Raw genomic sequence first — 25,314 nt, 5'->3', positions numbered from 1 at the left:
GGTTATTTTACATGTGTTATATAACACATGGGACCAAAGGCTTTACGTCCAATCCATTCGAAGAACGAAGTAATGAAAAGTGTCGTGCTTAAGGACACAAAAGTGTCGTGCTTAGGAACACAAGTGTCACGACTGGGGGTTTTGTGATCTTTGCTTTGTGAAATTGCTTCTTTCGACTGATTAACTTTCATTAATTAATACAATTGCAGCTAGCAGAATCCATTGGCATTGAGATTGCTCAAGTTGAGGACTTCATTCTTGGAGATGATAAGGTTAGTAAAACTAAATAAACAAGAGTGTTCTTGTCATTTTCTGCAGACAAGCGGCCAATTTGAAGGGACATGTTGCCTTTGAAATTGGGTGCTTTTAAAGTGTTAATGTTATGAAATAAATATGGCTGGAAATATATTTCAATACAAATATAAAAATAATGATCCACGCAAAAATTCCTCAAAATTGTGTGGTTTTCCTTTTACTTTGAGAACAAACATGGCCCACAATATTGTGCAACAGGACTAGAAGGAAACCCTGACTCTAATTTCCTATGTTTGGAGTGATTTTCAGCATGTTCAGTATTCAGTTTATTGGATTTACCTCATACATGTAGGTCACCTTGCATTTAAGCTGCCTTTATTTCTTTTCTTGACACCCCCTTAAAAAAAAAAAAAAAACAGTTGATGAAGGCAGGGCTGTATGCTTCGTTTTTGAAAGGGCAAGGGCACCAAGGCATTTTCTTCTTTATAAACATGGTAAAGGGCACCCTATGACAAAATTGCAAATTTGTACTGGAGTATTTCAAGGGCACCAAGGCAATGACCAGGGGGCACGGAGGCAATCGCCTTCATTGCCTTCGTGAAGTATCAGGCCTGTGAAGGTGTAGTTGTTTTAAGAGCTCCGGATTTCTAACATTTTGACACTCACTTAAATAAAAGATAAGAATTGGTATGTGATTGTGATGCTTTTATTCAATGTCTATTTCGTTTAGTTTGACTTGATTGAGGATTTCTTTGCAAACAATGGTTCTCGTAAGCTGATGTTCTATTATCAGGAAGCACCAACCAGAGATACGCTGTTCTCTAGAACAGGTAAGTACATGAGATCAGCGATAATCATCTATAATCCGTATAGCATTGGTTTGGTTGACTAGGATGGATTTGGTAATTTATCCACAAACGACTCGCTCTTAAAGACACCATTGGTAATTGTCAAAGACTAGTCTTCACAGTTGGTGTATATCAACATATGCATAACATAACAAACCTGTGAAAGTTTGAGCTCAATCGGTTGTCGAGGTTCCGAGATATTAATGAAAGGAAAAAAAATACCCTTGTCTCACCATGGTCACACGAAGTTGTGTTCTTTCAGATGCTTGATTTCGAGACCTCAACTTCTAAATCTGAGGTCCCGGAATCAAATTCGTGGAAAATTACTTCTTTCTCGAAAACTACATCACTTCAGAGGGAGCCGTGTCTCACAATGTTTTATCCTATCATCAGCTCCCCATTACTTGTTACCAAGAAAAGTTTTATACTAATAATTATTTTGAGAAATTACCAATAGTGTCCACTGCCTTCAAAGCATGATATATGTGGACCACAGCTCAATTTCATAGAATACTAAGATTCATTTAAGATGAGTTATTAATATCGCCATTGTAATTTGTACTGTGACACTTTGCTTAGCAATTAAGTTTGATACGCAGCTTCTAATAGCAAGTTGTCACTATTTTCTCAATATACAGCTCTAGGGTTGTATACTCTGCACCTGTCTGCTGCCAACTACACCCTGTGAAAGAAAGTCTCATCACTTAGCTTAACATTTCTTATCATTTCTTAACATTTCTTGTTGCGGTACCATCGATGTAAGGATAAAACCAAAAATAACATTTCTTATCTCCTAACCGATAGATACCTCAAGCGTGACCACCCACCCGCCTCTTCAGAAACGCCTCTTCCTGACCACAGGCGCCTCGGAGGGTCTGAACGGCATGTGCTACTTCTTCGTCCGCCCCACGTCCAAGCCGATCACCAACCAGAACATTGCCCAGGAGATCAACTACGGCATGATGGATGCTTCAAATGGGAAGATACTGGACGGGCTGCAGACGCTGTTGAAGAAGGTCATGGTGCCAGCACTCAAGGGCCAAGAGGTGCGGTACAGATAATAATAATAGTAACCAGATAGTAATAATAATAACCAGTATTTATTTAGCGCTTTTCACACCCGAAGGGCGTCTCAATGCACTTCCAACATTATTACTCCTGGTCACTTGTACTTAATTCATTCCTTAAACCATCTCAGCTCCCTTGGGAGTATACAGATTCTCTCATCTGTGGCCCTTTTCAAATCTACAGCTCCAGCTTCAGCTCAAGCTAGCTTGGTTCGCGGCTGTTTTGACAATTGCGTGTGCTTTGCATACGTGCTCAGTGCTTGAGACGAGAGGACGGAGTCTGAAGCCGAATCCAAAGCCGATTCCATGGTTACGAAAAAGGCCTATGTTGTCAGATCCTTGCTCAATCCATTCTTCTTACCCTTTCCTAGATTCCATCCCCAATGAACTTGCAGGCTTGTGTGCTTCGTTTTACAAAGGTATTTTTCTATGAGGAAATTGTATTAGCATTTCAGAGGCAGTTGCCTCAATGCCCCTGGTCATTGCCTTTGCCCTTTGATATGCCCTTTGAAGCAAAGTGTATAGCCAAGATTTTGTCTATTCCAGATCTTGGCTAGTCCACAAAGCTGTCTTAACAGGTTTTTTCCTCTATAAAAAAGTTAATTGTTGAATTTGGTTTTGACTTTGTCATTTTTTTTCTTGCATGCAGAGCTGGGGAGAAATCAAAGACAACGGTCAAGTGTCGGACTTCCTGGACCAGCTTGACCGCTTCATCAATAGTCTGTCCATCGCTAAGGGCAACATGGAGGGTAAAGTCCAGCTCTGCGAGCATGACCATCTAGAGTCCATGTTGGATTCACTCAAGACTGCCAGCGACTTCCAGCAAGCTGGTAAGGAGAGGTGTTGTGACCTAGCGGTTAAAGGAACACGTTGCCTTGGATCGGACGAGTTGGTCGTTGAAAAGCGTTTGAGACCGTTTGTTATAAAATGCAAACGGTTAGATAGATAATTTAAAAATAGAATATAATGATCCGCAAATATTAGCCTCGAAATTGCGTGGTTTTCCTTTTACTTTACGAACTAGCACATTCGGCCATTTATGGGAGTCAAAAATTTGAGGAGTAGATCTCATATTTCAAACTTAGTCCCACGTACCTTGCAGGAAGTACTTTATGTTAATGTGCCTTTAGTGTCACTGAGTGACGAATATTATTATTGTGTAGTCTTGGTTCAAGGCTCTCCTTTAATTAGTATCTTCCTTTGATCTATTGCCACAAGAGAGCGCGCACTCACCAGAGACCGTATTCCGGGATTTTGCTCATGTTATAGCAGTTCTCGAGTGGTGGTAATTTGTGGTTGATAGCGCCCAAAAAGCAGTTGATTGACATCTCTTATTATTCTTACCCCACAGCTGCCGCTCCGGACACAGTAGAGAAACTAGAAGAGTTGATCCTCCAGTGGGCCAAGCAGATCGAGCAGGTCCTTGCCAAGAGCGAGCAGATGCGCAAAGAGGCGGACGACATCGGTCCGTCGGCTGAGCTGGACCACTGGAAGAAACGCATGGCCAAGTTCAACAGTCTCCTGGAGCAGATTAAGAGCCCAAGATGCAAGGCTGTGGTTGGGGTCCTACATGCTGCTAAGTCCAAGGTCTTGAAGCAGTGGAAAGAACTAGTGAGTTCAGTTTTGCATTGAATATTCTTGAGTATCCTCTGTCCTATAGGCTAGAGTGTTTCACAAGGAATATCAATTCCTACCTTCAGCTCCCCTAAGTTATTTTCATCTTCTATATTTTACTTCTTGTCGCCCATTAGCATGAGCGGCTTTTAGCCTTGTTTGTGGCATACTTGCTTTAACAAAAATGAAAAAAAAATAATAAAAAAATGGTTTGACCTGTTAGACCACTATTGCATGTGACACAGCGTGCATTGTTTTGTTTCATTTTCTTATTTGAGTGAATAGAATTAGATGTGTTGCAAACTGTTTAACAACCATTAGGATCTTGGAATAAAATTTAAATATATTTCATGGCCTGACATATCGACCCTAGTAGACTCTTTCTCAAAGGCTCTGCTAGGGTCTAAACGTAACTGCAATTGTTTTCCTTTCGGTCATCTACTGACACCAGACTACTTGCCATCCCCAAAAGACGCACCACTACTGGGGAAAAAAGCTTCCACGCTGCTGCCCCCAAACTCTGGAATGATTTACCTCACAGCATCCGCCACTCAGCTCACTAGCAGTCTTCAAGAAATCTCTCAAAACCCACTTGTTCAACTGATTTGCTTGCTTTTATTTATTCTATGCTTTTTGTTTTATTTGTGTACAGCACTGTGGTACTATCCTCTGTTAGTTAGAGCTCTTTATAAATATCTTGTGTTATTATTATTGTATTATTATTATTATTATTATTATTAATGGAACTATTAGCAGAAGACTAAAACAAGATTGATCAATAAATAATTAAGCAGTGAAGTAAATCCTTGAACATGTTGAAATACATAAATTTTGATTGACTTGATTGTTTTTAATTGTGTTCATCCTCAGGATATCCGCATTACTGATGCAGCAAATGAGGCTAAAGATAATGTCAAGTATCTTTACACTCTGGATAAATTCTTTGGGCCGCTAGTCAAATGTGATCCCGTAAGTATATCAGGTTTCGGTTTTATTTTGTTGTGATTTTGAATTTCGCCCCAAACCATCCCCTCTTCAAAAAAACAAATAGCATGAACAATTTTTCTGGTATGGTTGCCTGCTTATTGGTTCACTTTGCCATCTGCAAGGCACATGTTGCCGGGCAACCTCCGTAGTCTAGTTGGTAAGACACTGCTCTAGAATGGCAAGGGTCAAGGGTTCAAATCCCACCCGAGTAACATGCCTGTGATATTTTTTTCACAGGACTCGGGAAAGTACTGAGTATACAGTGCTAACAAACATCGGTGTATGGGTAAAAACCAAAATTAATATTCTTTATCCCCGATGCAAATTTAACATCTCTTATAAAATAATATTGCCACCCAAATTATTGCAGTTTTTCCCACTCAGTTTTCTTTTGTGGTTTATTACTTGGTTTTGAAATCAAAAGTTGCATCGTCTTAAAATGAGCCCCTGGCTGCTACTTCATATCATAAATTTTGATGAGGTCTTTGGCTATACAACAGCTAAGTGTCGGCTTCTGACTGGAACCCCTGGAGCCAATTTCATAGAGCTGCTTAAGCAAAAAATTTGCTTAAGCACGAAAATAGCTCGCTTATTTTACACATGTTACTGGCCAACATTTCATGCCATATACATTGCTTGTGACCGGTATTTAGCTGTTGTTTACTTAGCATAACAATTTAGTGGAGTCTTGGCCGGTAATCTGATTTTACTAAGCAAGGATTTTTTTGCTTAAGCAAAATTTTGTGCTTAAGCAGCTCTATGAAATTGGGCCCCGATCATAGATACTGACAAAATAAAGAGATCGCCAACATAGGTATAGACGGCTCAGTTGGTAGAGCACTGACCCACTAAACCTGATGTCCTTGGTTCTTATCCTGCTCAAATTGTTCTTTGTTTCACCCCCTCGCTCTTTGGATGGGACGTAGACCCACATACCTTGCAGGGAAATACTGTGTAATAAAGCGCCTTGAGCGTGACGGATATGACCGCTATATAAGAAGCCACTTCTATTTATTATTATTAAATTAATTTTGGGGGTTGAACAAAGAATTGACAAGAGTGGGATCGAACCAACGACCTCCGAATTAATGTGCCGGCGCTCTACCAACTGAGCTATCTAGCCCTATGTTGGCCGTGTCCCTGTTTTTTCATTAAATTTGTTATTAAAGGAACACGTTGCCTTGGATCGGACGAGTTGGTCAAAACAAAAGTGTTTGTAACCGTATTTTATAAAATGCATATGGTTGGAAAGATGTTTTAAAAGTAGAATACAATGATCCACACAAGTTTGCCTCGAAATTGCGTGGTTTTCCTTCTACTGTGCGAACTAACATGGTCGGCCATTTATGGGAGTAAAAATTTTGACCCCCATAAAACATGATAAATGGCCGACGTGTTAGTCGACAAGGTAAAAGGAAAACCACGCAATTTCGAGGCATGTTTGTGTGGATCATTGTATTCTACTTTTACAACATCTTTCTACCCATATGCATTTTTTTAAAAACGGTTTCAAACGCTTTTCAAAGACCAACTCGACCGATCCAAGGCAACGTGTTCCTTTAAATGAAACTAATTTTCTCTACAGTGTGTGATGGTAGAACACGTTCCCAGTCTGATGAACGCAATCCGGATGATCCACAGCATCTCCCGTTACTACAACACATCAGAGAGGATGACCTCACTATTCGTCAAGGTCACCAACCAGATGATCACAACCTGCAAGGCCTATATCAACAGAGACGCCTCCAAGATCTGGGAACTTGAAAGGTAAGGTCTTGTGTGTTTGGAGATTATGTCCCCTATTTGGCGAGCTGTGTACAAACTTCTGATAGCGCCCTCTTTTGACTCCTCCTCCAGCCAATGTTAATTTCCCATATGGGGCAGAATCTCTGGCAGTCAGATTTCCCTGAGACACTGGTCTGGTAGGATATTCTGTGGTCCCCCCCCCCCCCCCCCCATTTGGCGAGCTGTGTACAAACTTCTGATAGCGCCCTCTTTTGACTCCTCCTCCAGCCAATGTTAATTTCCCATATGGGGCAGAATCTCTGGCAGTCAGATTTCCCTGAGACACTGGTCTGGTAGGATATTCTGTGGTCCCCCCCCCCCCATTTGGCGAGCTGTGTACAAACTTCTTCTGATAGCGCCCTCTTTTGACTCCTCCTGCTCCAGCCAATGTTAATTTCCCATATGGGGGGCAGAATCTCTGGCAGTCAGATTTCCCTGAGACACCTGGGTGTGGCAGGAGATTTTGTCTCCCCATATGGCAAACTGTGTACAAACTTCTTCTGATAGCGCCCTCTTTTGAATCATCCACCTCCAGGGTTTTTTTTTACAAAGAGTTAAGACTAGTCTTATCTCGAGTTAGGACGAATTTTCAAAAGCGTATTACAAAAATCTACAACAGCGTAACAAATTGCAACAATTTGGTTATTTGACTTCGCTGCAATAAATCAAAGAAAAGCCATCTTTTTTTTTCTAAACTAAATGTTATTTTTTTTTTTTTCTCACAATTTAAAGGCAGACCTTTAAATATTATAGTCACTTCCTAATACTCTACTAAAAAGAAAATGAATAGTTTAGGCAAAGAAAAAACAATTGGCAGATGCCGGACTCAAACCTGTGACCTCTTGAATAGCGTATGAGTGCTCGACTAGTTGAGCTTGAACCAGCGTATAAGTTTGGTGGGCAGTCATATGCTAATTATCTGTTGTATTACATAAATAATAATGATAGTATAATAATAAGGGTAATGAAAACATATTAAGGAAACACATTTAAGAGCTCATGGCGCTAATACAAACAAGAACTTGTGCAACAATAAAAAATGAGACGTAAGCTTAGAAAGTTGCGAATACAACAGTAAAGAAATAAAATGTTTTTAAAAAAATGAAGAAAATCGTAACTTTTCTCGTTCAAATTAGATTTTGATTTGGTTCTGGGTTAGATTACTTTCTAAATGAGATGCTAGTTCTGAATTAGATTATAGCTCCAAAGTTGATTCTAGTTCAAATTAGAATATAGTTTTGAGTTATATTCTATTTCTGAGTTGGATTCTGGTTCTAGATGGGATGCTAGTTCTGATTTAGATTTATGCTCGTAGTTTGATTCTAGTTCAAATTAGATTCTCGTCATGAGTTGGATTCTACTTCTAATGCATTCTAGTTCCAAATTTAGATCACTACAGGTGCTACTGACCTGTTGCAGCAGGGAAATCTCTCCGAGAGAATTGTTTTTGCCATCTGACGAAAGGATGAATTAAAGAGACAGTAAATCCACACGTTGCACATACTGTTACACGTAGCTAACCACAATGTTAGAAACTGCAACCAATTTGGGCCCAGCGCACCTGTTAACATTTCTATTGTCCTTGAAAGTATAAGGGGAGTCCAACAACAAGCAAAAGTCAAAGTAACAACAAGGAATGTCTTGAGAGCTTTGTTGTTATGATTATTATTCGCCTCGTTGTTGACGTTTTGATTCAGTCGGCACTCATGTTGACGACTGATTTTTATCAATTGATAATAAATAAATAACATAAAGATTAATGGTAATACATATGCCCACAAAGCACTTGAAGCATTAAAGTAGTTTAATTCGTTAGTGTTATAACAAATTACTGCACCACTAAGGTATTCTGCACGAATAATGTCGCTGATCAAAATCAGAGTTTCCGTGGTGAGACAAATTATTGGCGACACAGCTACAAGCAGTATCGTGCGACGTCTGGTACACCATACCGGATATTTGTATGGTCGGGTGACAGCTATGTACCGTTCAATATTCAGATATGTAAGTGAAAGTATTGACATGAAGAAACTTCCACCAATAAGTACTGCATAAAAAGCGCAGCAGACATAACCGAAAGGCCATCTATCCAGAGCAGACACTACAACAGTGAGTAGTGTCATTACACCAAGTAGGAGGTCGTAAACAGCCAGTGATGTCATCAGAATCTTGGTGCTGTCAGCTAAGTTGGTTACACGGCGTGTCACGGCAATTGAAAGAATATTCCCAGATATAATCAGCAGTGCAATGATGGCGATGAAACAAGTACGGAGTGCGATGAGGACTGGGGACAGACCCACAGAGTCTGCGGATGTAGTGTTCATATTCACAGTAGACATCGTCAAGGTTTGTTCTTCAAATCCAATCTTCAAGATTTCAGTTTAAGTTCTAGAACCTTTTCCGACTGTTTCCTTGACTTCAGTTCCAGGCCCTTCGCTGTGAGATTTTTACATGTTTATTCCAGGGCTTTCAATCCATGATTTTCCTGCAGTGTCCACAAAGTTGTCAGAGTGAAACAGCAGTTTCTGTCGCTTGCTGTTCCTGTCTTAAGTTTGAAGACACTAGTTGATGATACTGGATTCTCTCCTGTAGAAATGGAGCTCAGTGTGATAGGTTGTAGTTCCACACCGCGAATCTACAGACTGGTGGACTGCTCACAAAAATCAGCAATAAACTTCATCAACAACAACCCGATAAAAAAAAAGGATGTTTTATGCCACAGTGCCTGTTTTATGCCACAGTGCCTGTCACTTAGAAGGGATTCATGATAGATTTCATGTACTCATTGAATTGTGGTGAGCATTTTATGTCGCTTGTGTTCCTGTATAGTCTTATTCTCAAGACAAAAGTTGATGAATCAAGATTGTCTTCTGTAGAAATTGAGCTCAGTGTGATAGATTGGAGTTCCAAGCCACAAATCTACAGACTGGTGGATGGCCCAAACAAAATCGGCATTAAACTTCACCAAACGACAACCCTTTAAAAAAGGGATGTTTATACAGGCACTGTCACTTAGAAGGATATTTGCTGATGGACTAATCAATTTTCCATTAGGCTTGTCTTTACCTGTCCGCTATGAATATTAGCTCAGTATTGTCAGTAATAGAGAGCCTCGGCTCTCCCGCTAACAATAAGAGCCAGTTTTGATACTGTGTACCAGAGTCAACATCCTGGCTGGTAACAGTAATTAATGCTTAGCGTGACTCATTATTAAGACTAAATAAGGGATTTGATTGTAGAACGAAGCAATATGCTTGCCTAGTGATTGCATGTAAGCCTTGCTTTAAAGGAACACGTTGCCTTGGATCGGTCGAGTTGGTCTTTGAAAAACGTTTGTAACCGTTTTTTATAAAATGCATATGGGTAAAAAGATGTTGTAAAAGTAGAATACAATGATCCACACAAACATGCCTCGAAATTGCGTGGTTTTCCTTTTACCTCGTCGACTAACACGTCGGCCATTTATGGGGGTCAAAATTTTGTCTCCCATAAATGGCCGACGGTGACAGTTCGCACAGTAGAAGGAAAACCACGCAATTTCGAGGCAAACTTATGTGGATCATTGTATGCTACTTTTAAAACATCTTTCCAACCATATGCATTATATAAAAAACGGTTACAAACGCTTTTTTTTTGACCAACTCGTCCGATCCAAGGCAACGTGTTCCTTTAAGGACTCAAATGTAAAGACCGGGACACGAACCCACACTCTGCTGATCACAAACACCAGAGATTGAGTCCAGTGTGCTTGACCGCTTGGCTAAGTTCTGAATTAGGTTCTACTTATACATAAATAAATAAGATTTTAAGTAAGGGATTAGGTTCTTTGTCCTGAAGTAGATGCTAGTTCTGGATCAAACTCTTGTTTTGAAGTAGATATTAATGTATATTTGGTTTGCGGTAACACCATGTGTGTATCTACTTGCCAGGTAGAGTTTGTTCTTAGAGAAATGTCTTGCTTAATTCTACTACCGCGGAGTAGATTGTTCGGGTGTTCGAGAGACTTCTCAGTTCTGAAAAGAACTGTCCTGCTTATTAACTATTACCTGGGCGGATGGTATAGAAATAGGCTGGGACTACTACTTTAGCTTATAGGATCGTAATTAACTGTACTACCGCAGAGTCAGTTCTTGGGTTGGTCTCAACAATTCGACTAGCTTGCTCTAGTCATCGTCAGGAGACTTGTTCTGATATTAGTTCTGAATTAGATCACTACCGGTGCCACTGACCTGTTGCAACAGGGAAATCTCTCCGAGAGAATTGTTTTTGCCATTTGACGGAATGATGAATTAAAGAGACAGTAAATCCACACGTTGCACATACTGTTACATGTACCTGGCCACAGTGTTAGAAACCGCAGCCAATTTGGGCTCTGTATAGCTAACAAAGATTCTACGGTCCTTGAAAATATAAGTGGAGTATAACAACAAGCAAATGTCAAAGTAACAACAAGGAATGTCTTGAGAGCTTTGTTGTCATGATTATTGTTTGCCTCATTGTTACGATTTTGATTCAGTCGACGCTCGTGTTGTCGACTGATTTTTATCAAATGATAATAAATAAACGACATAAAGAGTAGTGGCAATACAAATGCCAACAAAAGGGTGATAGTTTTGAAATAGATCTGTTTGTCACTGTAATAACAAACAAGTGAACCCCTAAAATATTCTACCGATGATTTAAAGGAAACAATGAACAAAGGTCCAGTGGCGAAACAGAATAACGAAGCCATAGTAACAAGCAGTATCGTACGACTGCGTGTACACCATATTGGAAATTTATATGGTCGGGTGACAGCTATGTAGCGTTCCATATTCAGAAAAGTAAGTGAAAGTATTGACATGAAGTAACTTGTACTGGTAAACACTGCAGAAATAGAGCAGCACACATCACCAAAAGGCCATCTATCCAGAGCAGATACTACAACAGTGAGCAGAGCTATGCAACCAACCAGGAGGTCGGATACAGCCAGTGACGTCATCAGAACCTTGGTGCTATCCGCTAAGTTGGTTACACGGCGTGTCACGGCAATTGAAAGAATATTCCCAGATATAATCAGCAGTGCAATGATGGCGATGAAACAAGTACGGAGTGCGGTGAGGACTGGGGACAGACCCACAGCGTCTGTGGATGTAGAGTTCATATTCACAGTATCTTCCAGATTTCAGTTTAAGTTCTAGAACCTTTTCCGACTGTTTCCTTGATTTCAGTTCCAGGCCCTTCGCTGTGAGATCTGTACCCGCTTATTCAAGAGCTTTCAGTTCATTCTGGTTTTGCAGAGTTCCCACAAACTTGTCAAAGTTTATTTAATAGAGCAGGAATGTCGCTTGTGTTCCTGTATAGTCTTATGAAGACGCACATTGATGATTGTAGACTCTCTTCTGTAGAAATTGAGCTAAGTCGGATAGATTGGAGTTCCACGCTGCGAATCTACAGACTGGTGGACTGCCCTAACAAATAAACTGCATCGTTATTATCAAGGCTCTTATTATGACAACCTATAGACCAATGATTTGCAGGCACTGTCACTTACATGTGGTTGGTTTAAGATATTTATTCCAATATTGGTAACAACAACATAAAGCATCAAATGCAATACAGGCTACAGCATCAATTGAAAGACGATTATAACATCGCTAAAGATACTCCGTTAAGTTACTACCAACATGCAGGGAAAATTTGAAGCAATACGTTGTTAATCATCTTTTCATTAGGCTTGTATTTACCAGTTCTCTATGAATATTAGTTCAGCATTGTCAGTGCTTCCGCTAATAACAAGAGCCAGTTTTAATACTGTGCATCAAAGTCAACTTCAAGACTGGTAACAGTGATTGGCAGGTAGCCTATTGAGGGGTCTTAACAAGTTATTACTTCGATCAATATTAATTTGAGCAAACAACAAAATCTTCTTATACATGTTATTTTTTCATCAGGGTTAAAGAAAATAATTTTTACCCTTACACCGATGCATATTAAAGCCATTGGACACTTTCCGAACAAAAAAAACCCAAATAATTTACAGGGTTTACAGAAGGTAATGGTGAAAGACTTCTCTTGAAATATTATTCCATGAAATGCTTTACTTTTTGAGAAAACATTAAATCAATTGTCGATATCGAGAATAACGGATTTATTTTAAACACATGTCATGACACGGCGAAACGTGCAGAAACAAGGGTGGGTTTTCCTGTTATTTTCTCATGACTCCTGGACAATACTGTTTACAGATATTGTGCGATTGCCTTAAGCACTCTAAAATCAGTAGTTTCTTAAATTGTTGCGGTAACCGCTGCTAATATATAGGATTTAAAAACTGCCTCAAGTCACTGGGCTAGCTCTATGGTCTACTTGTAAGACATCTGAATTAAATAAATATTTCTAGAGAGCATAATAACAATAACATTTTGAATAGAACACAAGGTAAACTTGAAAGCTAAAGCAACTTGGTCGTTTGGCCTTTACAAACATTTGAAAGACATTACCATATAAACCTAGTTTCTTAATTTCAATTTAAACATAAATTCCCAACATTATTCTGCAATATTAATTGGAGCAACTGATCTGTTGCAGCAGGGGAATCTCTCTAAGAGGATTTTCTTAGCTGTTTGGCGAAATGACGTATTGAAAAGACAGTAGATGATGACATTGAACATACTGTTGCTGATTAACAGCCATATTGTAATGAATTCAAGCCAATGTGGAAGGGGCACACTCAATGACCTCACAACTCTTAAAATCAAAGCTGGCGTGTAACATCCGGAGAATGTCAACGTAACAACAAAGAATGTCTTGAGAGCTTTGTTTTCATGATTATTGTTTGCCTCATTGTTGCCATTTTGATTCAGTCGCTGTTCATGTTGGCGACTGATTTTAATCAAGCGATAGTAAATATATGACATCAATATTGTTGGAAATATATCTGCAAGGATTATACTAAGAAAGTTAGTAAACACTGAGGTGTTCATATTAAAGTAACTATCCCAAGTATCAATATCTGTTGGTAATATTTGAAAAATCAGACTGACGCAGAAACCTAAACTAAATATGGATACCATACAAACAAGTATTACAACACGACGTGCTGTACACCACAAAGGAAACTTGTATGGACGGGTGATAGCAATGAACCGTTCTATGTTGAGACACACTATTAGAGTTAGTGACATTATGAAGAACATAGTTATACTCGAAGCTAATAGTTTGCAGGGAATATCACCAAAAGGCCATCTGTCTAGGGCCGAAGGTGCAACGCTGAAAAGAGCAAGGAAGCCAACCATCAGGTCATACACAGCCAGTGATGTCATCAGAACCTTGGTGCTTTCAGCTAAGTTGGTGACTCGGCGTGTCACGGCAATTGAAAGAATATTCCCAGATATAATCAGCAGTGCAATGATGGCGATGAAACAAGTACGGAGTGCAACGAGGACTGGAGACAGACCCATAGAGTCTGCCTTGTCTGTGGATGTAGTATTCATTGTTAATTTGTAATATCAAGTAACTCGAAAGGGCGTCAAACACAAATATTTTCTCTTTATCACAAATGATGGAGTTATTGGTTCGCATCAGTTTCACTTGGTGATTTCATTATAAATCCAAGTCTCCCTGTAAAGATTTGGGGAATAGCACAAGACAGGAGAGAACGGAAAAAGCTTGTGTCCGCCTGCTGTGCAGCCGACTGATGATGATGATGACCTACATGACTGTCCCTGAAAAGACTGGGATCCCTATGAATTATTCAAAGCATATTCCACATGGAGGAGTTTGTAAGCCGCTGAACGTAGATTTTTACAAGCTGTAAGGCCAGACAAGATCACAGATGTAGGTTGGTGAAAATAAGTAGGTTAATCTTGTAGTTTATTCTCTGTTCAACGGGGAGCCAGTGAAGCTGCTTCAAGATAGGCTTTGATGCTTATGAGACAGTGTTACCAATGGATGGGTTGGAGCCTTTTTATCAGTGTCTTGCTTCGGTTAAACGCAAGAAGCTGAGCAGATTCTGATCCATCTCACACAATGTTGTAATGCATATCAAATTCTCCACTTCATTCTAGAGTTAAAGAGACACGTACGTCACCGGTCTCGACTGTATGAGTCCCACTCAAAACTTCCAGTGTCTGTCAATAGAGTGTGCATTACATCAACGATAAATGTTTGGTGTGTTTGATTTTAGGATTGACAAATCTATCCAAGCTACAATGTCTGAGCTAAAGTTGATGCCACACAAAAGGGTGAAAAGCTGTGAATTTCATAAAAGCTCGCTTAGATCTGAATGAAGGATATGAAGGAACTGCACTGTCATTTATATTTAGTAGGAGTAATCAATGAAATAGGGCTTATTAAATGTCATCTTTGCAGCCTTCCGTTTTTGTATTAACGATGTTTGTACAGGCGCTGTCACTTGTAATTAGGAGATCTTCGCAATATATATTTCCATCATGCAGTGAGTAAGTCAAAATGAATGACGCAGTTCTGATATGGTGCTTCATCACTCGCGATGGGGGCTAAGTTATTTACCAAGCATTGGTCTGGAAAAATAATAATAATATCAAAGTCTTATATGCAGTTGATTATTTTTGGATGCATTTCTGATGAACAAACTGAGGCAGTTTTTGATGAAGCATTTTGCTATACTTATAAAAGGGATTCACTGTTGCTCCGACTGGTTGCTCTTCTTTCAAATTCAACTTGGAGCAAGTTCGAGTGCACTCTGTGGTTTAAGGTTAACCATTTTGACTCGAACCCAGACTGGTCGACCATTGGTTGACTACTTTGTTCGACCATTTGGAACCGCTGGCCTGTTCCACGCTAACATGTCTAAAGCGCAGAGGGGAACCAGTGATACTGACTATAGCAAAAGGAAAAGGCAATGGTGTTGAGTACCGTGGTACCGATGGTTGACTAGACTTCCAAACGAGTCGTTCGAGTGCAAACTTCACTTTGCAATGTTGCTGGTCAGTAGTCGACAAAATGTGCGCATTCGATTTTGCTCTACATTAGGCTGAAGCCAAAAGTTAATATCAGGGTGTGTCACTACAAATTAAAACTGTACTTCAACATCATCCTCTACATTAATCCATTACAACTAAATTAGCAGATATTGTCTGCTTAAACAGGAACTTCCACTTAACTTGAGGGATGTGATGGAGATATTATCTTGCCATTAGAGGCATATTAGCTATTTACAAATTATCTTGGAAGGACAAAATTTGTTTTTTCACTGCGTGGGATGATATGGGAAACCGTCCTTAAGTAGGACAACTAATGGCATAAATGGATTTTCGAATCCTTGGAAAAAAAGCATAAACTTTATCTAAAAGTAGAACCCACACTTAGCGCAAGAGAAAAAATTTAAAAGTGTTAAATATTTATCGGTGCAACTGATTTGTTGCAAGTGACTCCTCGGAAAAGGATTTTCTTAGCCACTTGGCTAAAGGCCTTGTTAAAGAAACAGTAGATGTAAACATTTAAAATGCTATTACAAAAGGTAAGCCACATCAGTGTCCCTTGAAGCCATTCGGGGCTAGGTACCGACGTCAAAGGTTCCACAAGTTCCAGAATAAAGATCGGAGTCCTACATCCTGCCAGGGTCAGAGTGACGGCGAGGAACGTTTTCAGAGCTTTGTGCTCCGATGGGTTGTTCGCTGCTTGGCCGTTTTGCTGGATACGTCGTTCGTGATCTCGACTGATTTTAATCAAACGAACGTATACAATCGTCATGATTAGCACTGGGATTAGGACTGCTAAAATGAGGAAAAATGTAATGATAGCAGGGTAAAGGTTGTTGTAAAAGCACAGTGCAGGGACGGCGAAATATTGTGAAGTTATTCCCATCTCTGTTAGTATGAGGTGAGAGCAGACGGTAAAAATCAGTGCTAGAGTCGAAGACACAAGTACTAGGATGATGCTATGTCTTCTAGAGCACCAGACCGGAAACTTATAGGGACGAGTGATAGCTATGTAACGTTCAATGTTCAAAAAGATAATGGAAAGCATTGACATGATGAAAAAAAGTACCGCAGATGCAACAGTTACTTTGCAGATAAAGTCACCAAAAGGCCAACTGTCTAGAGCAGAAGCAACAAGACCCAACACAGACATAAGTCCAATAAGCAGGTCATACACAGCCAGTGATGTCACCAGAACCTTGGTGCTGTCAGCTAAGTTGGTTACACGGTGTGTCACGGCAATTGAAAGAATATTCCCAGATATGATCAGCAGTGCAATGATGGCGATGAAAGAAGTACGGAGTGCGATGAGGACTGGAGACAGACCCGATGACCTTGAGATTGTAGAGTTCATTGTCGGCCTTGATCCAATGCAACTGTCCGATGCGATGCTGAAATCAACGTCAAGTCACCACCAGGTGTGAGAGATGGTTCAGATGTATGCATTCACTACACGCAACTCTACAAATGTACGAGAGACCTGCGTCAGTAACTGTCTTACTGCTTACTGTCTTCAGTCTCCTGATGTTGACAAGAGCACGCTCTAGTCAAAACAGTGAGAGTTATTAAGAACTCGCTGCGCGAGAGTGAAGTTAATAACAAAAAGTCCCCTCGATCCACTGAGCGGTAGAATAGTCATGGCCGATTTACTACCTCCGCCCAAGTATGCGTAGTAGCCAATAAGCAGGACAATTCATTTCAGAACTAAGTAGTCTCTGGAATTCTGAAAACTATTCGACAGTCAGTAGAAGAAACAAGTAGGTAAGCTCTCAAAGATGGTGTTGACCACAAATGAATTTGATGCATTGATACCGCAGCTCACAATATCGCAAATCCTAATCAGTTGATTAATTTGCTCATATTATCGCAGTTCCTCAACGGCACCTCAAAATCTCCTTTGAACTATGGATATTAAATACTATAATAATCGTGTTGCTTTTCTTGATATCCTTCGGGTGAACGCAGTACTGAGGTATTCCGACGTGTGCTCATCAAAGCAACCGATACCCTTGAAACCGCCGTATTGACCGGGTTTTTCTGTTCAAATGAACTTAATAGCTTTTTTGCTGTTTGAGTTGATCCAGCCTAAGTGCCCGAACGTTTTTGTTAATCAAACAAGTAATCCATATTAACATCTCCCCATCCAACCCTCTTCTGTATAATGATGCTGTGAGCTTTTAGCTCTCCGTTATGATCAGCCGTCTTGTCAAGGTTGATGTCTAGCAATTTGCCGAGGCTTCTATTTCAATTAAAAATGACAGCAATTCAGTTATTCACTGCCTGATTTTGTTTTCAATGAAAGGGTCTATGTAACTTTTGTAGGAAAAAAAACACAATGTCCACAGAAAAACACTTAACTTACACAGTTTGAAGATAATGATAGTAGAAAGCTTCCCTGTAAATATTACGTGCTGAGGTGCTGTAGTTTTTGGGAAATGAGTAAAACAATGTCATGTAAATAATTTTCATCTCATGAGACGAAAATTATATTAAACATTTACAAAGGTATTTTTATGACATTGTTTTACTCATTTCTCAAAACTAAAACACCTCAGTAAGTAATATTTGAAGGGAAGCTTTCCACTATCATTATCTTCAAACCCTGTAAGTTTAATGTAAATCTATGGACATTTTGAAAAAGTACCCAAATCCTTTAAAAGCTTTGTCATAAGGCAGTATTGCAAGTCCATACTGCTTGAGTAAACAGAGTCTATTAGGTGCAATTACTAAATCAATCAAAGCAGATTCAATGCACGATGCTTTTGGGGGTTTTTTTTTGCGCAGTTTTATTTCATTTGGAAGCATTTTTTTCTGAGATTTACTTCATCTTTGGGTCTAATTTGCTGTTGTTGTACAGCACAACATATGCTTAGCAGAAGCAGGACCCAATTTCATTCCATGCTTACTGTAGTAAAAATTGGCGGAAGTTTGCAGGGAAATCTTGCTCAAATTATTTCACAGGTAAGCAAGGTTTCTTTGCTTGTGGGTGTTTGTACTTGACGTAGATAATCGCAGTGCAATGACGACCATGAAACAGTACAGAGGGCAAAATCTACTACTATACGGTAGAACGTTTTTTGAACTGCAAAAATTATGCCGAACAACAAACTGAATTCAGTTATTGACTTAAGTTTCAACACTTTCTGGTTCAATTGACGTTTTGCAAAAACAAATTTTTTTTGAGATGATTTTCTTAGCCGTTTGACGGAACGACTCGTTAAATAAACAGTAGATGTAGACGTTAAACAAACTGTTGCACACAGCCAACCATACTGTCATAAACTGAAGGTATTCGGGGCTAGCGACACCTGTGAACGATTCAACTGCTCTCAAAAGAAGAAATGGTGTATAGCAAACACTTAACGTCATAGTAATCACAAGGAACGTCTTCAGGGCCTTGTTTTCACAAAGGTGGTTTTGCCCGTTGTGATTATTTCTGAGTTCATGTTGACGACTTATTTTGATCAGACGAGAGTATATGAAGGTCATGATAAGAGTTGGGATTAAGTCGCCAACAAGAAGGCGAAGAACTGCTCCAACTCTGCTGGTGTTTGCGTCGAAACAGAAAGCCGATGTTGAATAGTAAATCGCAGATTCTTGGAGTATAACTTTTGAGGTGATGATTACGACCAATGAGGTGATGGTTGCTGTGAGTTCAAGTACGATGAATCGAGGTTTCGTACACCACAGGGGAAACTTGTAGGGCCGACTGACTGCGATGTAACGTTCTATATTGATGAGGATAACTGACAGCTTGGACATAAAGAGGCCATGGTACGCTCCTACTGTCCACAGTTCACATCCCACCTCGCCAAACGGCCAACTATCCAGAGCAGATGCTACAACGCAGAACAGTACCAAAAATCCCAGCAGAAGATCGAATACAGCCAGTGACGTCATCAGAACCTTGGTGCTGTCAGCTAAGTTGGTTACACGGCGTGTCACGGCAATTGAAAGAATATTCCCAGATATAATCAGCAGTGCAATGATGGCGATGAAACAAGTACGGAGTGCGATGAGGACTGGAGACAGACCCACAGTGTCCGCGGACATAGTGGATGTAGTGTTCATTGTAGGTTGATAATGTCAACAAAATCGTTACGGTATCCGCTGCTAAAACATAGGATTCGAACTGCCTCTAGCTTCAGGGCAATCTCGGTGGTCTATTAGTTAGTAGACATTGCTATAGAACTGCTCTTGCGTATTACATGAAGGCCTTTGCTTTCAATCCGTCACATAGATTGCAAGTCTCTTGAATTAGCGTAGAAAATGCACAGACAAAACTTGGGCACTCGTGATGACGTGATGGGTTGGGGGTAGCCCTGTTGTTCTTGTTAACACAAATTGGTTTCCACAAGATTTTAAGCTAAAAAGTCGAGGCATGCTAGGATTTACAACCAGTTAATATGCTGTTTACTTAATTGCTTAACCTTCCAAACCTGGCTTTCCCAGTGTTCTGCATGGTCACAACAAGCTGAACGGATGTTCACTAAAGACGAGCCTGGGTTTTGTTTGGTCAAGCTCTTTGTTGTAAACAGTAGACCTCCTTTTTTTTATTAGACCTCCTTTTTTTTATTAGTCTTGACTTTATTAAATAACAGTCTTAATTGCAATTTGATTGGCCCAGTTCTAAGGGAATTATTTAGTGGACCTATACTTGATATAAGTTTTGTTATTGTTTTGTTGATATAAACTGGTATGAACACTGAAGTATGGTGAACACTGAGTATACAATTATTATTATTTGTTTGACCCTAGTTTAATTTAAACAAAAAAAGAGTTAAAACATGTACAACAGCAGAAAGCGACAAAACAAATATAAATTAGCAAAAAGACAGTTACATTTTAATTGAACTGTAAAATTTAGTGGACGTATCGTGGCCGAGCGGTTAAGATTACCGAATTCAAACTCTGGTGTTTCTGATCAGCAGAGTGTGGGTTCGAATCCCCAGCAGTGACACTTGTGTCCTTAAGCAAGACACTTAACCTTCGTCCTTCGGATGGGACAGAAAGTCGTTGGTCCCATGTGTTGTGTAACGAATGTAAAAGAACCCAGTGCACTTATCGAAAAAGAGAAGGGGTTTGCCCCGGTGTTCCTGGCTGTGGCTGCTGTATGCGCCGTAGCACCTTGTAAACCCTTATAAGGTGCTAACTAATTGGGTCTCAAAATTCATCACTGCAATTACCTACCTTTCTGGAAATTTGTAAATACTAAGTGCCTTGAATACCTTGTTTGGTAGATACGTGCGCTATATTAGACTTTGTTATTATTATAATTATATCATTAAAATTGTATTTTTTTAGAGTTTATAGAATCTGTTTGTTTTCAAGATTTTTACTTTTATCTTTGCTTTTTATTTTTTTATATTTTTTTAGATCTGACTTGCTGAAGAGATTGAATGACTGTATTTATCTGAACGATGAGTACCAGAAATGTTTCCATAAGACAAAGGAGAGATTGAAGGAAACTCCAGAGGAGAGGCAGTTTGAGTTCAGGTACGGCTGGAAGTCTTTTGTGTAATTTTTTGTTGTGAGAGATCACTTAACATCAGGTCAATCAATTAACGTAATACGCTTTATAAATATTGCAGAAAACACAGTTGTTCCAAATAAATAATACAAAATGTTATAATCTAGTCAAATTGATATTTACATACTTAAAAAGTGATCTTTAAAGGCAGTGCACACTATTGGTAATTACTCAAAAATACTTATTAGCATAACACCTTAATACTTGGTGACGAGTAACGGGGAGAGGTTGACAGTTTAAAACATTGTGAGAAATGGCTCCCTCTGAAGTGACATAGTTGTCAAGAAAGAAGTAATTTTCCACGAATTTGATTTTGAGACCTCAGATTTAGAACTTGAGGTCTCAAAATCAACCATCTAACAGCACACAAGTTCGTGTGACAAGGGTGCTTTTTTTCTTCGTTATTATCTCGCAACTTTGACGACCAATTGAGCTCAAATTTGTACAGGTTTGTTATTTTGAATGCATATGTTGAGATACACCAAGTGAGAAGACTGGTCTTTGACAATTACCAATAGTGTCCAGTGTCTTTAAACAAATTGCAACATCTAAGGCGGACTGCAAATTCAAGGTTAGGGCTACACTTAACCGATTTTGGCTATCACGTTTACATGGGTATCACTCAGCTATTCAGCTGAAACAGTTATGTATGTGGCTACAATTTATCAAAATTATTTGCCATAAATATTAATCAGATTGTACATGTAACTGACTTGTTTCTGCAGTGAGAACTACATCTTCGGCAAGTTTGACACGTTCTGCAAGCGTCTTGAGCGCATCTCTGACATGGTAAACACCATGGAGAGTATGAGCTCACTGGGAGAGGTAAAGATCGAAGGAATTGACTCCATCTTAATCCGATTCCAAGGCATCACTGCCACCTACAAGAAGAAGAGTTATGATGTACTCGACCATCGCAAAGGAGAGGTGAGAACAGTTAATAATATTCCATCAGAGCCATCCAGACAATAAACATTAATACTCATCTTTTTCCAAACATTTCAGTAACATTCCCTAGACATTGGATAATAATAACAATAATAACAATATAGAAGTCTTATATAGCGCATGTATCTACCAAACAAGGTACTCAAGGCGCTGAGTATGGCTTAACGTCCCATCCGAAGGACGAAGCAGTGGTTAAGTGTCTTGCTCAAGGACACAGTGTCACGGCTGGGGATTCGAACCCACACTCTGCTGATCAGAAACACCAGAGTTTGAATTCGGTGCTCTTAACCGCTCGGCCACGACACTATAGAAGACGTCATTATTATTATCATCTTCAAGTACGGGCTAATTCTCCAATCAGATTCGCAGAACGGAGTGGTGATAAAAACCTACATTGCACTACCATGCGTATTGTGTGTTCTATGTAACGTGCCAAGTTTGCTTGAAGATAAATACGCTATCTCACGCGCGCTCATGGAAATACGGAAAATATAGCACGTCTGCGTCCCATATCCAACTCATGGGACGCAGACGCGCTATATTTTTCCGTAATCCACTCGCCCTTGTGTGATAACTTATATTATTACCTCGTATACAGAAATGTAAAATTTGTTTAGCGCAGGTTTCTAGGAAGCCAATCAGCAATAATTTTCTTTATTTTGTATTCTCAGTTTGATGTTGACTATATTGAGTTCCGTTCTCTGATGGACAGCCTGCACTCACAGCTGCAAGGTTTCGTGGATTCATGGTTTGACAAACAACTAACCGTAAGTATTTGTTTTTTGTTTGTGTATTTATTTATTTGTTTGTTCAGTAAAACCATTTTTATTTTTTAAGATGCAAAAAAAAACCCAAAAGTGTATTAGACATTTCATGTACAAAGATGAATTAACAAACAGTAATGCAAGGTTGTTAAATTTTTTTTTTTTTTTTTTTTTTTTTTTTAATTATCCATACACCGATGTGTGTAAGCACTGTATACTCATTACTTTCCCGAGTTCTGTGAAAAAACATCACAGGCATGTTACTCGGGTGGGATTCAAACCCACGACCCTTGCAATTGCAAGGTTGATAATATCAACTCATGACAGTAAAAAAAACAAGGATTTCTGTTTTTTAATGATTTTCCTGACATTTTGTTGTTTTGGGAAACAAATTATAAATAATTATGTCTGCGTATAGTGATGAGACATAAGAAATGTAAGGCTAATTTTCCAGAAGGAAATTTCCAAAAAAAAATCAAGCACATCGGAAAGTTTGTAAGGACTACCATCAAACCATGATCACAGTATTCAAACTTGACCCTATAAAAAGAAAAATTGTTTTAAGCTTTCCAAAATTGTTCCATTTAATTTAAGGACAATCTATTTGCAACTCTTACTCACAAACGGTTCACATGATCCTTAGAACCAAAAAGTAAATGGTTCAGGAATTCACTTTCAATGAAACAACTTATCTCGACAGACCGATAAGGCCTTAGACCTCCTCTCCAAATTCGAGAAGATTTCCAGCTCCCACCTCAACCTGACCGACAAGTACATGCGTGTGTTGATAAACTACGGGCGTGACTTGGAGTCGGTGCGCAAACTGTACCAGAAGGGGAAGGATGACCCCCCGGTGATGCGTAACATGCCCCCGGTGGCGGGCAAGATCACCTGGGCAAGGCAGCTGTATCGTAAGATCGACACGCCCATGAGGGCCTTCAAGAGAAAGCCAGAGGTTCTGAGGGTAAGTTTTATTGATACTCTTTAAAACAGGGCAACTGTTTCTGAAATAGAAACTTTGATTGGGTGTAATTTTTCCGCCTTTTTTTCTGGGTCCTTCCATTAATCCCTTGCCAATCTTATTATCTATGAATGAATATGTATTTGTTTGTACTTTTTTGTGCCTCTGAAGAAGGTCCGGTTGGGATCGAAAGCTAAGGCCATCTACCCTACTCATTATCTTTAAAACAGACTTTCTACTTTAGTCTGTTCATCAAATGTTTGGGTACCCCTGGATAAATCAGTTTTTGTTATATTCACGGCTGAAAAGTCTTCCAAGGCATGTACATTTAGGTCAGCCCCAAATGTTCCTACTTTTTTTCCAAGGACCAGATAATCATACCTGTTAAAGGTGGGGTCATATAGGTTGTTTTAAATATAATACTGAATATAGGAAAAATTGTGTCCTTTGTGTTTCCAAATTTTGGTGGTTTAACCAGGCCCATTTCTCTCCCCCCTTCCCCCTTTGTCTTCTAAATAACTACCCCTTGCATTTTGTGGGTTCTGCTCTCTTTCTCCCTGTTCACGGCAAAATTTTGGCATTTGTTTAAAATTCGTTGATATGTTTTTTTTCTACAGACTCAAGAAGCAAAGAAAATCATCAGGAACTTCAACAAGATGGCTGCAGTTCTGTTGGAGTATGAGGTGAGAAAAATTAGATGTTTTTTAAAGTTGCTTGACCAACACTGACTGAAATGTCTAAAAAAAGAAAAGGCAAATATTAAACAAGGGAAGCTGACTGGGTTCTTTTAAAGGATTTGGGGTAGAACGAAGACGTACAGCAGGATTTGTATGTAACAACCATTTTAGACAGGTGCCCTGACCTAGCCGAACCAAGAACAGAAAAGTGTGACGTCTGAAAAATTGACTGATATACATGTAGTTATTCCGAACAACTCTATAGCGCCTTGGTTTCAGACGTCGATCTTTTCATGAGCTGAGCCAATGTAAATGTTATGTACAGTTCGCCTGTCTGAAACCAAAATTTAATTTAATGGACTTAAAGTGGCTCCTATTCTATTTGGTTCCGCGCGACTCTGGCACACCTGTCTAAAATGGGTGTAAAAAAAAAAATAAAAAACTTAATTTTATCGTTACCAAATCTGTTTTCGATTCTTTTCAGCTTCTCTACCACAGAGGTTGGTTCCGCGCTGTTGACACCATCCGCTCCGGCCTCAACTCTTCCCTCTTGGTGCGCCATCCGGAGACCAAGGAGCTCTTTGTGAACTTTGACCCTCAAGTGTTGGAGCTGATCGCTGAGGCTAAATATCTCAGCAAGATGAATCTGGAGGTGCCGGATTCTGCCGGGGTCTTGATTCTAAAGGAAGCTGAAATCAAGGCTAACTATGTGGCGTAAGTCATCTTGGTAGTAGTCTTAAAAATATTTGACCGCCTGTGTTGATCCATGCAGAGCTGTGTAGTGGAACAACACATTACCAGGACCCAATTACATGGTACTGTTTACCGCAAGCAAAGAATCAGGCACTAATGGAAGCAGGGAATTCTGCGCTTACGTGAAGCCTATTTCATGGGTCGGTGGGAATTTTGGCCTGTCTCCATGTTACTAGGCATTCT

At 39.6% G+C, this 25,314-nt stretch overlaps 5 protein-coding genes across 9 annotated transcripts in view; 1 reads left to right on the top strand and 4 right to left on the bottom strand.

Moving 5' to 3' along the window:
- Positions 1-25,314, top strand: part of LOC139947184 (dynein axonemal heavy chain 5-like) — a 92,443-nt gene that overhangs the window by 7,320 nt on the left and 59,809 nt on the right. For all 5 annotated transcript variants that reach the window (XM_071945052.1, XM_071945050.1, XM_071945051.1 and 2 more), the window contains 13 exons: positions 210-272; positions 986-1,085; positions 1,908-2,149; positions 2,820-3,000; positions 3,522-3,781; positions 4,655-4,753; positions 6,357-6,538; positions 20,875-20,994; positions 21,754-21,955; positions 22,648-22,743; positions 23,441-23,704; positions 24,319-24,384; positions 24,863-25,092. In XM_071945052.1, coding sequence (XP_071801153.1) covers positions 210-272; positions 986-1,085; positions 1,908-2,149; positions 2,820-3,000; positions 3,522-3,781; positions 4,655-4,753; positions 6,357-6,538; positions 20,875-20,994; positions 21,754-21,955; positions 22,648-22,743; positions 23,441-23,704; positions 24,319-24,384; positions 24,863-25,092 — 2,105 coding nt within the window. The remainder of the gene's footprint in view (positions 1-209; positions 273-985; positions 1,086-1,907; positions 2,150-2,819; positions 3,001-3,521; positions 3,782-4,654; positions 4,754-6,356; positions 6,539-20,874; positions 20,995-21,753; positions 21,956-22,647; positions 22,744-23,440; positions 23,705-24,318; positions 24,385-24,862; positions 25,093-25,314) is intronic.
- LOC139947293 (histamine H2 receptor-like) lies at positions 7,942-8,895 on the bottom strand. The gene has a single exon (XM_071945189.1). It carries the CDS (start codon positions 8,893-8,895, stop codon positions 7,942-7,944), a length of 954 nt encoding a protein of 317 aa, XP_071801290.1.
- LOC139947292 (histamine H2 receptor-like) lies at positions 9,118-11,802 on the bottom strand. Its single transcript, XM_071945188.1, has 2 exons — positions 10,892-11,802; positions 9,118-9,206 (listed from the first exon to the last, which is right to left on the bottom strand). The coding sequence occupies exons 1-2, from the start codon at positions 11,697-11,699 to the stop codon at positions 9,118-9,120; spliced, it is 897 nt and encodes a 298-aa protein (XP_071801289.1). The 5' UTR covers positions 11,700-11,802.
- Positions 13,087-14,031, bottom strand: LOC139947291 (beta-4C adrenergic receptor-like). The gene has a single exon (XM_071945187.1). The coding sequence runs from the start codon at positions 14,029-14,031 to the stop codon at positions 13,087-13,089; it is 945 nt and encodes a 314-aa protein (XP_071801288.1).
- Positions 15,911-16,852, bottom strand: LOC139947290 (beta-1 adrenergic receptor-like). Its single transcript, XM_071945186.1, has one exon. It carries the CDS (start codon positions 16,850-16,852, stop codon positions 15,911-15,913), a length of 942 nt encoding a protein of 313 aa, XP_071801287.1.

Source organism: Asterias amurensis, chromosome 14 (genome assembly GCF_032118995.1).
Source record: "Asterias amurensis chromosome 14, ASM3211899v1".
In the NCBI taxonomy this organism is placed as follows: Eukaryota; Metazoa; Echinodermata; class Asteroidea; order Forcipulatida; family Asteriidae; genus Asterias; species Asterias amurensis.
This window is presented reverse-complemented; position numbering and strand designations above follow the sequence as displayed.

Bases quoted from the DNA above. Each gene is read 5' to 3' on its own strand.
- LOC139947292 (XM_071945188.1), bottom strand. From the start codon at position 11,699: ATGAACTCTACATCCACAGACGCTGTGGGTCTGTCCCCAGTCCTCACC. The intron at 9,207-10,891 runs GTACATGTAACA...TTTTGTGAGCAG, and splicing joins GTTTCTAACACTGTGGCCAG to TCCACCAGTCTGTAGATTCG.
- LOC139947291 (XM_071945187.1), bottom strand. From the start codon at position 14,031: ATGAATACTACATCCACAGACAAGGCAGACTCTATGGGTCTGTCTCCA.
- LOC139947293 (XM_071945189.1), bottom strand. From the start codon at position 8,895: ATGTCTACTGTGAATATGAACACTACATCCGCAGACTCTGTGGGTCTG.
- LOC139947290 (XM_071945186.1), bottom strand. From the start codon at position 16,852: ATGAACTCTACAATCTCAAGGTCATCGGGTCTGTCTCCAGTCCTCATC.